Here is a 13,114-nt window from a genome sequence, read left to right on the forward strand (position 1 = left end):
GTCCTTTGTTTCTCGTACTAATAAAGGTTTCCTTAGTTTCATTGGGACCTAGTTAAGGTGATTGAGTAAAATCTCTACCTTAGGACTAGTGTGGCTTGTTATACATTTAAAAGTAAATTTAGATACCTTAAGCATAGTTCGTATAGAAATTGCCTAAAAGTGGATCTAAAGGATTAGAAGTGGACTCTTGACCCACTTTATGCTATGAGACATGTTAGCTTTAGTGAACCTTCATACTATTTGAGCTCGTGGGAATGTGTATTGAGATAATAGTGATTAATCTTGATACTTTATAGTTATGTTGGTAACTGTGAGGATTGAAGCCTATTGATCATGCGGTTTGTTATGCTATTGATGGTATGACTTATGATGATGATCATATGTATATTGTGACTAGTTCAATTTTGGGTATTGATTAAATTATGACCGGTTCAATTTTAAGGATTGCTTATATTATGACCGGTTCAATTTTGGGTATTGATCATATTATGACCGATTTAATTTTAAATATTTCTTATATTGTGAATGTAACACCCCGTAGCATTCTTTACTTGATACCGCTCATAGTACCATGCATTGGGAATTTAAAGCCTAAAATTTTTCTAAGTGTTGAAAATCCTAGTAATATTTTAACCCCTAACTACAATGATTTCTAAATTAGTCTTTCTGACCCCGAGATGTAGATTTATGAGTTATTTCATGTTCTGGGGTTTAAAGGGAATGTCTCAAGAAAGTTTTGAATTTTTTGGACGAGTTTAAGATGTGTTTGGATCACAAAAATAGTAACTCATCGCGATTATACTGCATCACAGTGCCTATGGTGATGAGCCCTCCGACGTGTCGTGGTGGGCCTCCAAACTGAGATTCAGTTGTGAATTTAATTTTTTAAGGGCAGTCGCATCTTTTTCCCATAGCCCCAATTATAATAACATGAGATTAAGTCATCATTAGGGCATTATATGCCAAAGATTACTCAAATTCTCTCCCAACTAAACCCTAACTCTTCCCCAAAGATCAAGAATTCAACCTCTAAGTTCAAGATTTTCAAGAAAAGAGTCAAGGTTAGGGTTTCAATCTTCAAACTAAGAACTTAAGGTACGTGGGACTATCCTAAACCTCATGGGCATGAATTTACTATTTTTAAAACTAGTTTTAAAGATTATATATGTATTCATACGAAATTTAGTTCAAGGTTGCCGAAAAACATGCATTGAAAACCGATGATTTGATAAAGTATTGTAGAAATTATGATGTGGTGTTTTAAATTTGAATTATTTTTGTGTGCCCATGAAATATTAAGATTTGTGAAGTTAAATGAGAGGACGGGATATGTAATTCCCTCTTTTGCTATGAAATTCATTGAGTTTGCATGTTGTGAATTAATTATTTGAATTGTTAAAAGCTTGAGTCTGTTGATGGACTGTTATGTACGATTTACATTGTTTTTATGAGATAATGAAATGGTATTTTTACTTGTTTTATAAGTGATCATGTTCCCCATTATAAATGGGTTTAGATTGATTAAAAAGAGTGACCACTATAGATGAAGTGTTAAATAGAGATTTGGGTGGTTTTCAACTGTTTTGAAATATAAACTTTTGTCTAACTTGTAGATCCTTTGGGTGGTCATTAAATACCTTTTGAAATATGAAAAAGAGCAGTAGAGAGATTTTGATATGGCTTGCAAGTTTGGGTATGATGATACCCTATTATGATATGCCGAAGCAGAATAAGAAAGAAATAACTTTTAAAAGAAGATATGTTTTAAAGTGTCTTAATTTGGGCTTAAGAGAGTTAGATAATTACCAAAAGAAGGCATGAGTTCAAACAACTCATTGCCTAAAATCATGATTTGCCGATAGGGGTTCAAGTTGCCCAAAAGGGGGATTGTACGCTGGCGATGGCCTTGTGGTGTAGTAGAGATGTAGAAACTCTAACCCTTATAGAAAACTCAGGTTGGGGGCTTGGACACCTAGTCAAGGGTGGATTCCATATAGCCCATGGAATTATAGATTGTAGGGTATACGATCTAGCTCAGAATAGAAATAAATAGTAGAGCCATGATTTCAAGAAGTCATTTTGAAAGTTATCAGATTATGCCTATGTGTTTTCAAATGTTTTATGCTGATACGTTTTATCAATTGCTCTCACCTATGTTGTATCAAAATATATTTTGTTTTAGATATTCTACGTACCAGTACATTTGTATTGACCCTCTATATTTCAGGATCTGAGGCTCAGTCCTGGGTCTCGCTAAGTAGTAGATTGACTTGTCGAACATTTAAAGTTGGTGAGCCTTCCTTGTTTTGGAAGGCCTTGTGTTATGTTACATTTTTATTTGGTTTTAGTTTATGGTTGGATCGGGGGCCTTGTATAGTCTTTATACAAATGTTATTTCTAGTATTGATAGAGATTTTGGATACTGGTGTTAAATGTCTTTGAATGATTATGAACTCATATCATATTGTTTAGTTGATAAAGTCAGATTACCATGTTTCTGTATTTTATTTTTCGCATCTCTTTCATATATGAATTATGTATATGATCGCTAGTTAGATTGTCTCTCAAGCCTTCATGGTTTGGGATGCCCATTGTGGCTAGGGCCTCAGTTAGGGTAGTGAAAAAATTGGTATCAGAGCACTGTTCATGGTCCCAGGGTGTCTGCGAAATCACATCGGGTAGAGTCCTTTTTATTGTGTGTAGCGCGTCACACTTATAATGAGGAAAGTACTAGGCATTTAGGAATGTCTCTTGTTCTTCGTGATCCAGTTCATGCTATAAAGTCTAAATGTCCTCTAATTAATGATTTTTTATATTTCAGAGATTAATTATGCCTCCCCATAGATCCAACAAACAAAATACCCAAGCTGCGGATGCCCTCCCTACTGATGGTATGTGGACCCGTAATAGAGCTCGTACTCCAGAGTTTGTTGCTACTCAAGGAGTTTCTCCACTCTCTACTAGTCTATCTCAGTCTCCACTGACGAGTGTTAAACATCCCAAACCTCCTCAGAGAGAAGTTTTGAATGCTGAGTTTCGATAGTCCATCCATATGATTGCTCAATTGGTGGCAACACAGACCCGTCAGTTTGAAGATGCGGGTTCTGTGTTTGGTTTGTCTGAACTTACTCGGGTTGGCCAATTCATAAGGCTAAACCCACCCATACAGGCACAAAGGTTGAGGAAGACCCCCAAGGGTTCATTGATGAAATGGAGAAATTTTTTAGAGTTATGCATGCTAATGAAGTTGAAGGGGTTGAATTGGCAGCCTATTAGTTAAAGGTTGTTGCTAACCAGTGGTATAATGAGTGGGGGATTTGAAGGGTGGTGATGCTGAACCATTTATATAGGGTTAGTTTGTAGAAGCTTTCCCAGACCATTTCTTTCCCCAGGAGCTAAGAGAGGAAAATGCTGAAGAATTTGTGAATCTAAAATAAGGCAAGATGAGTGTTAAGAAGTATGCATTGAAATTCACTCAGCTATCTCGTTATGCCCCAGAGTTAGTGGGCAACATAAAGTTTGCATCTGGTCTCTCGGATGATTTGGTATTGGAATATAAGGGAGCAATGCTGAATAGGGACATGGATTTCTCAAGTTTATCATTGCATATGCAGAAGGTAGAAGAGGAAAAGAAAATGTTGGCTGGGGTGAGGGATAAACAAAGGTAGGATAAGAGAGCTCGGTTCATAGATCAAAATGTCAGTCAGCAGCAGGGTGGTAGGTCAGACTATAGGTTGTCTAAGAAGAAATTTTAGAGCAATGCTCAGTCTTCGGCTAGCGCACTGGTGCCCAAACCTTCAGGCGATCAGCAATTTCTTTATTTCTAGCCTAACAACGGACTGAGGGAGCTGGACACTTAGTCCCAGGAAAGTGTGGCTTAAGCTTTCTGGTCATACCAGCGATGTGGGAAATATGGAAAGGATTATTCTGGACAGTGTCAGTTTGGTAGTCTTGTGTGCTATGCCTGCGGCCAGCCAGGCCATATCAAGAGGGACTGCCCCTCCGCGAGAGAAAACTTTAGAGGTGCTAAGTCTCAGTTGAACTCTACAGCTCTGCCACCTAAGGGTACTACTTCCACTACTGAAGGTGGTCACAATCGGTTATATGTCATATCTAACCGACAGGATGCAAAAACTTTGCCAGATGTTGTTATTAGTATGTTATAGATTTTCTCCTATGATGTGTATGTATTACTTGGTCCTGGATATAACCTCTCTTATGTGACTCCATACGTGGCAGTTAGTTTTGGTTTTGAGCCTGAAAATATTTTGGTACCTTTTTTTTTTTGGCTCCTATTGGTGACTCTATTGTGGCTAGAAGGGCTTATAGAAACTGTAGTATTTGTTTGCCATTGTGATACTGTGGCTAATCTTGTTGAACTAGAAATGATTGATTTTTATACTATACTGGTAATGGACTAGATTCATGCATGTTATGCTATGTTAGACTGTAGAATTGGAAAAGTCACTTTCTCTTTTCCTAATGAGCCAGTGATAGAATGGGAGGGCTACTCTCTTACACCTAGGGGGAAATTCATATCTTATCTTAAAGCCCGTAAGCTTTTATCAAAGGGGTGCCTATATCATCTTGTTGAAGTCAGAGATTCTAGTACTGAAAGTTCTTCCGTTCAATCTGTCCCTGTAGTTAATAAATTCCCAGAAGTTTCTCTTGATGATCTTCATGGGATACCACCGGTAGGGAGATAGGTTTTGGTATTTATTTGTTGCCATACACCTAATTTATTTCTATTCCTCCATACAGAATGGCTCCTGCAGAATTAAAAGAGTTGAAAGAACAGTTAATAGACCTTCTTGACAAAGGCTTTATATGTCCTAGTGTCTCTCCCTGGGGTACACCTGTACTCTCTGTGCGTAAGAAAGACGGTTCCCTCCGTATATGTATAGAGTACCATCAGCTAAATATGGTCAAAGTTAAAAACAAATACCTTCTTCCCAAAATTGATGATATTTTTGACCAACTTCAAGGTGCCTAATGTTTTTCTAAAATAGACCTTCGTTCGTGGAACCATCAGCTGAAGGTTAGGGAGGCTGATATTCCCAAAACGGCTTTCCAAACCTGATATGGCCACTATGAATTCTTAGTTATGTCTTTCATACTGACTAATTCCCCTACAAATTTTATGGACCTATTGAATAACATTTTTTGTCAGTTTCTAGAACTTTTCATCATAGTCTTTATCGATAATATTTTTATTTACTGTAAGAGTGAGGAAGATCATGCTAATCACCTCCAAAGCATTCTTCATACCCTTAAAGATCATGAGTTATATGCAAAGTTTTCCAATTGTGAATTTTGGCTTAGTTCTATTGCTTTTCTTGGGCATATTATTTCTAGTAAGGGGATTAGGGTTGACTCCCACAAGGTTGAGGCAGTGAGAAAATGACCCAGACCCATGAATCCAACCGATATCCAGAGCTTCTTGGGTTTGGCAGGGTATTACAAAAGGTTTGTAGAGAGTTTTTCTTCCATATCTGCTCCACTTACTAAATTGACTTAGAAAAAGGTGAAGTTCTTATGGTCTGACTTTTGTGAGAGTAGTTTTGAGAAACTGAAAGATAAGTTAACTACCAGACCAGTTTTGACCCTTCCCAAGGGTACAGAGGCTTTGTCATGTACTGTGATGCATCCCGGGTAGGACTTGGGTGTGCACTTATGCAACATAGTAAGGTGGTGGCTTATGCATCTAGACTGTTAAAGGCGCATGAAAAGAATTATCCCACCTATGACTTAGAATTAGCGGTGGTTGTATTCACACAAAAGATTTATCGGCATTATATATATAGGGTGTATGTTGATATTTTTACTGATCAATTCACACAAAAGATTTATCGGCATTATATATATAGGGTGTATGTTGATATTTTTACTGATCACACAAGTTTGTAGTATGTTTTCCCACATAAAGAACTGAATCTCAGGAAGAGGCGGTGGTTGGAGCTATTGAAGGATTATGACATGAGCTTGCATTACCATCCGGGCAAGGCCAATGTGGTGGATGACGCTCTTAGTAGATTTTCAATGGGCAGTATTTCTTATGTAGAGGAAGAAAAGAGAAATATGGTAAAGGATATTCAATGGATTACAAATTTGGGATTTTGACTCCTAGATTCCAAAGATGGAGGAGTAATTATTCAAGAGGTAGCTAAATCTTTCCTCTGTGTAGAAGTTAAGGAGAAACAGGTCGTGGACCCCATCTTGATGCAAATTAAGAAAAATATTGGTCAACAAAAGGCAATGGTGTTTGAAATTAGCGGTGATGGGATTTTGAGGTATCAAGGTAGGCTATGTGTGTCGAATGTGGATGGGTTATGAGAAAGAATTCTTGATAAAACTCACACTTCAAGGTATGTGTTCACCCTAACTCTACTAAAATGTATCATGATCTTATGGCAATTTACTGGTGAAATAATATGTAAAGGGATGTTTCTAACTTTGTATCTAAGTGTTTGAATTGTCAACAAGTTAAAGTGGAAAATTTGAGGCCGGGGGCACTTCCCATGAGATAGCTTTGCCCATGTGGAAGTAGGAGATGATTAACATAGACTTCATTAAGGGACTTTCGAGATCTCGAAACCAATATGACTCTATTTGGGTGATTGTAGACAGGATGACCATGTCTGCTTATTTTTTTTCCAGTATGGATGAATTATTCGGGGGATGATTATGTTAAGCTATATATTCAGAAGATAGTTCATTTGCGCGGGGCTCCTATTTCTATTATATCTGACCGAGGTAGGCAGTTCTCTTTGCAGTTTTGGTGGTCTTTTTAGAGAGGTTTAGGCACCAAGGTAAAAATTAGTACTGCCTTTCACCCTCAAACGGATAGGCAATCAAAACTCACCATTCTGACCTTAGAAGATATGTTGAGGGCTTGCATGATTGACTTTAAGATTAGTAGGGTTGATCATTTGCCATTAATAGAGTTTGCTTATAATAATAGCTATCATTCCAGCATTCAAATAGATCCTTTTGAAGACATTTATGGGAGGAGATGTAGGTCCCCGATTGGGTGGTATGAAGTGGGTAAAACCCGGTTGTTTGGGCCTGACCTTGCTCATCAGGCAATGGAGAAAGTAAAAATAATTAGGGAATGACTTAAAATAGCTTAGAGTCGCCAAAAATCTTATGCTGATGTTAGAGGAAAGGAGTTAGAGATTGAGGTTGAGGATTGGGTATTTCTAAAAGTCTCCCCTAAGAAGGGAGTCATGTGATTTGGAAAGAAAGGGAAGCTTAGTCGTCAATATATAGGCCCTTTTCAGATTATGAGGAGGATCAGTGGGGTTGCGTATGTGTTAGATTTGACTGTAAGTTTGGCCTCTGTACATCCTATTTTTTATGTATCCATGTTGAAAAAGTGTATTGGAGATCATTCTCTTGCGTTTCCTGTAGAGGAGATCAATGTAAAAGACTCATTGTCATATGAAGAAAAACCCATCGCTATTTTGGATCGCCAAGAATGGAAGTTGAGAAGTAAGGAGTTAGTTTCAGTCAAGGTATGGTGGTAGAATAAAAAAGTTGAAGAAGCTACTTGGGAGTCAGAGAATGACATGCGTTTAGGATACCCAAATCTCTTTGAGATCGTGGATGGCGTCATAGAAGGTACAAACTTTATAATACTCTCTCTTATTTTGATGTAGTACTTGAAATCATGCCTATTATGTCCCGAGTCATCATTGGGGGATGAACGATCCCAAGGGAGGGGGGATAATGTCGCACCCCGTAGCATTCTTGACTTGATACCACTCATAGTAGCATGCATCGGGAATTTAAAGCCTAAAATTTTTCTAAGTGGTGAAAGACCGTCATATTTTAAGCCCCTAACTTCAATGATTTCTAAATTGGTCTTTGCAACCCTGAGACGTAGATTTATGAGTTATTTCATGTTCGGGGGTGTAAAGAACTCGTCTCGGGAAAGTTTAATATTTTTTGGATGGGGTTTAAGCTGTGTTTGGATCACGAAAATAGTAAGTCATTGTGATTGCACCACATCGCAGTGCCTATGGCGATGAGCCCTCTGGCGCGCCGCGGTGGGCCACCAAATTGGGATTCAATTGCGAATTTATTTTCAAAGAGCAGTCTCATCTTTTCCCATATCCCCAATCGTAATAACACGAGATTAAGTCATCATTAGGGCATTATATGCCAAAGATTGCTCAAATTCTCTCCCAACTAAACCCTAACTCTTCCCCAAAGATCAAGAATTCAACCTCTAAGTTCAACATTTTCAAGAAAAGAGTTAAGATTAGGGTTTCAATATCTAAACTAAGGAACTTAAGGTACGTGGGACTATCCTAAATATCATGGGCATGAATCTACTATTTTTTTAAACTAGTTTTAAAGAGTATATGTGTATTCAAACGAAATTGTTTCCAAGGTTGCTGACGAACATGCATTAAACCCTATGATTTGATGAAGTATTGTATAAATAGTGATGTGGTGTTATAAACTTGAATTATTTTCATATAACCATGAAATATTAATATTTGTGAAGTTAAATGAGAGCACGGGATATGTAATTCCCTCTTTTACTATGAAATTCATTGAGTTTGTATATTGTGAATTGATTATATGAACTATTAAATGCTTGAGTCTATTGATGGACTGTTAAGTACAAATTGCATTGTTTTTATGAGATAATGAAAAGGTATTTTTAATTATTTTTATAAGTAGTCATGTTCCCCATTATGGATGGCTTTAGATTCATTAAAAATGGTGGCCACCGTAGATGAAGTGTTGAATAGAGATTTGGTTGGTTTTCAACTGTTTTGAAATATAAAATTTTGTCTAACTAGTAGATACTTTGTGTCACACCTCAAATCCTATTGGGCTGGACAGAAACCCATAGTCGTGAAGTCCCAGGAGAACCAATCCATAACCTTGTACCTCCCATGCATGTAACTATGACAACCAAAGGTTCTGACAAATATGATATAATACATTGATGAGAATAACTATGTAGGTAAGCACAAAATTATATATACAAGACTTGGCCACTGGGGCCACAACATCTAAAAGACAAGACACTTCTATGTTTACCTTTACATTAGATTGCAAAGCCTCTAAAAGATACATAGACATAGTTAGGGTTGGGACATACCCCCGCCCTACTCTTGACTACAGCACAATACCAAAATATATGGAACAGACTCGGAAAGACCCTAATCAAACAGGAGCTCGCCAATAGTCACTGAATAGCCTGTGCTCCTACTAGCGAGGTGTATTAGCTGAAGCACCTCTGCCCGCAGCATGAAATACAGGTCCCCCGTGAAGGACGTCAGTACGAAAATATGTACTGAATATGTAAGGCTGAAGGTAACAACACATGGTACAAGAGTTTAATAGAAATCAAATACAAGTGTATAAGTAGTACTAGTAGAACACCTTTATATATATATTTATGGGACTACGTGCATTACATTCTTTTCTTTATTTTTACCTTTCTTACTTCAAAATCTTTGTAATCCATATAATTCAAATGACCAGCTAATCAGGGGTAAATAGATAAATCGGGATTCGCCCATGCTAGACTTACGTCCTTGATCTATGACCTACATATGAACATTAGGATTGGCCTATTCTAGGCTTACGTCCCTAACCTGCCACCCACATATAAAGGTATCGAGATTGGCCCATGCTAGGCTTATGCCCCTAAGCTGCCACTCATTTTATAGATTGTGTTACTTAATTTACTTAACCTTTGAGATTGTTACTTTGGTGGTCATAATATTATGGTACCTTGAAACAATAATCTACTAATAAGAGACATGTAAATGGGCCCTTAATGCAACAACAATGAGGTAGGGAGTTGTTGGCACACAAATAAAGTGTTTAGGAGCTGAAAATAACATATGGGTTTTATTTGAGTAAACGGAGAACTCTTAAAATTTTCTCATGGAAATAGACGTGCAGATTTAATAATAATCATGTATTGAGGTGGTTTAACATGTTAGAAAGTGGGAACAAGGTCATTCGCTACATGGGATATAATACCCTGCTATTATGTATAACTTGTTATAGGATAACCTTGGAAGCTTACTTGAGGGAACGAATGTCCGTTTCATGCTAAAGAGAGCAAAATAGAGTATGCCTTACATACCTGGTTGTACAACTCCGATACTAAAACAACTTGACTTCCCGCCTTTTGGATTACTTATCTACAATAAAATATATGGTAAACTAATTTTAGCAACCAACCGACACATTTGGGCTATTTAACTTCACCAAAATAGTGGCCGGGAAGTAAGCCCTTAATTTATCAATCAAGGGTATTATTTTAATGCTTTTCTTCTCCAATTGCATCCACATACCATACATATTCTTATAAGATCCCTGACATAACTTTGGGTTCATTACACCCTCCAAATAATACACGAAATAGAATGGGTAGTAGGCGTATACAAACATTAGTTCGGTGGTGTACAACCATACCCTTCTTCTATATTTCAATACAAACTAATTAAACCTTTACCCAACATCAACCTGGCATCCCCCAATATGTACACACAAAATAGTCCACAAAACAGCCCCAAATTCGCTTTGTTGTAGCAATCAATTATTAAACTCATCAGCTATTGAGTTCTCAATAACAACCCATCCATAATTCTTTCCCAAATTCATATATAAGGAGAACAAAATGGGGCAGTCACCTTACCTCAATTCTGCAACTTATCCTTTAAATTGAACTCCTGAAGAACTTCAACTTTCACTTTCCTTCACACTTTAAACCAAGGAAGAAAAGAGATCTCTTAATAATATAGAAAAAAGTGAGCAAGTAATTTGTTCTATATTCTACCATGGATTAATGATTAAGCACTTATAGCATGTTTTACTAATCTTCCATGAGATAATTAAGCTAAACCATAAGTGTTTTCACTTACCTTGGCTTGAAAAGATTAGGGTTTCGTCAAGAACCCTAGAAAGAAAAATGGGTTGCTCCTTGTTATTTTAGAGAGAGTGAGAGAATTTCTGAAATATACTCTTTTTTGTGACTTAGAAATGAAGGAAAATGGCCAGTAACTTGACCTTATAAAGTCTCTATTTTGGCCACCTCCTTAGCTATAGTTTTGACCTTAAAATTAGTCAAATTGCTCCAAGCAGGTGATGCACCTACTTAAGGGTTCAAGCTGCTCAAAATTTCAAAGTAGGTGATGCACCTACTTACTAAATTCTTAGTTGGGCTCAATTAAATTAGGCCTTGGTAGATTTGACCATTGGGCCTTTTCTCCATTTATCTTCTTCTACTACTTAATTTGGGCCCAAATAAGTATACTAATAAAGGCCCAAATCTAATCCATGGATTTGGTCCATTAACTCGGCTCATATAACTCAAGTAGGTGACTCACCTACTAACTTGATTAAGTCAAGCAAGAACCTTAATAAATTACTCCATTTTCAGTTCTTAATCCTTTTAATCTAATTTAAAATTGTATACACTTGGTCACTTCAAAATCTAGATTTAAATACTAGCTTACGATCCCAAGTTTAAATAGTTGTGTCAACGTTAACTTAGTCACATCTCATTAAAATGTACGGGCAACATCTATAATTCCATCTACACCATTAATACTCGCCTAACAGATTTCATTCGTTACCTATACCACAAGGCTATACCAAGTTCCATATAATTAGAACAAGTACAAGAAAAATACAGGATGTTATATCTTCCCATTATTAGGAACATTCATCCTCAAATGTTAGTATAATTGTCCAACTAAAACAAGTTCACGCCAAAGTTTAATACCCATGATATCACGTAGTATATACATATTACACTTACTTATTATTTCCCCAATTTAGCATCTTGAACTTTCTCTTCGTATTTGAAAAAATGAGGGTACTTGGATTTTATCGCTTCTTCAGCTTCCCATGTTATCTCTTCTACTTGTTGGTTTCTCTAAAGCACTTTTTCAGAAGCTATTTCTTTATTCCTTAACTTCTTAACTTGTTGATATAGGATATAAATATGTATTTCTTCTTAGGTGAGAGCTTATGTAACTTGTACATCTTCAGTAGGAGTAATATGAGATGGATCTCCGATGCACTTTTGAAGCATTGAGATGTGGAACACTGGTGGACTGTTGAAAGATCTTGGGATAGTTCTAACTCATAAAAGACTTGTCCAAACCTCCGAGTAATCTTATATGGTCCTGCATAATGTGGACTTAGTTTTTCTTTCTTTAGAAATCTCATAAACCCTTCATTGGTAACACCTTCAAGAATACCCAATCACCTATAACAAACTCTATCCCCCTTCATCTAACATCTGCATGTGACTTGTGTCGAATTTAGGCTATTTATAGCCTTCATTGGATTAGTTTAACCTTTTCCACAACTTGATGAACAAGATCTAGCCCGAACAAGGCAGTTTCACCCACTTCAAACTATCCAATTGGCAATCTACACTTTCTTCTATACAAATCTTCATAGGGGGCCATTTTGATGCTTGAATAATATCTATTGTTATAGGTGAACTCGATGAGAGGTAATGATCATCCCAACTACCTTTAAAGTCCAATACACAATCTCGTAGCATATCTTCAAGTGTTTGAATGGTACGTTCCGCTTGTCCATCTGTTTGAGGGTGGAAAGTTGTACTTAAATTAACTTGTGTTCCCAAATTTCTCTAAAAATACTTCAAAAAATTTGCGATAAATTGAGATCCCCTATCTGATATAATAGAGACTGGTACTCTGTGTAATCAAACTATCTCTTTGATATAAAATTTTGTATACTCTTCAACTGGGTAAGTGGTCTTAACCGGCAGGAAGTGTGCTGATTTGGTAAGCCTATCAACTATTACCCATATGAAATCAAACTTTTGAGATGTACATGGAAAACCAGTGACAAAATCTATGTTGATCATGTCCCACTTCCAGATTAGAAGATCTATACATTGCATATAACCCCTGGGCTTTTGGTGCTCTACTTTAACTCTTTGACAATTTGGACATTCGGCTACAAATTCTACAATGTTCTTCTTCATGTTACCCCACCAATATATTCCTTTCAAATCATGATACATTTTAGTTAATCCCGGATGGATGGGATACCTTGAATGATGTACCTCTATCATAATCTTCTTTCTTAGCCTATC

General features: G+C 36.9%; 1 protein-coding gene across 1 annotated transcript; it reads left to right on the top strand.

The window, feature by feature from the left end:
* Positions 1–3,443: 3,443 nt before the first annotated feature.
* On the top strand, positions 3,444–4,166 carry LOC124886603. Its single transcript, XM_047395437.1, has 2 exons — positions 3,444–3,647; positions 3,900–4,166. The coding sequence occupies exons 1-2, from the start codon at positions 3,444–3,446 to the stop codon at positions 4,164–4,166; spliced, it is 471 nt and encodes a 156-aa protein (XP_047251393.1).
* The last annotated feature ends 8,948 nt before the right edge of the window (positions 4,167–13,114 follow it).

Source organism: Capsicum annuum, chromosome 8, assembly GCF_002878395.1.
Source record: "Capsicum annuum cultivar UCD-10X-F1 chromosome 8, UCD10Xv1.1, whole genome shotgun sequence".
In the NCBI taxonomy this organism is placed as follows: Eukaryota; Viridiplantae; Streptophyta; class Magnoliopsida; order Solanales; family Solanaceae; genus Capsicum; species Capsicum annuum.

Excerpts from the sequence above, each read along its gene's own strand:
- LOC124886603 (XM_047395437.1), top strand. The coding sequence starts at position 3,444 with ATGAGTGTTAAGAAGTATGCATTGAAATTCACTCAGCTATCTCGTTAT. Across the intron at positions 3,648-3,899 it reads AAAAGAAAATGTTGGCTGGG|CGATGTGGGAAATATGGAAA; the intron begins GTGAGGGATAAA and ends TGGTCATACCAG.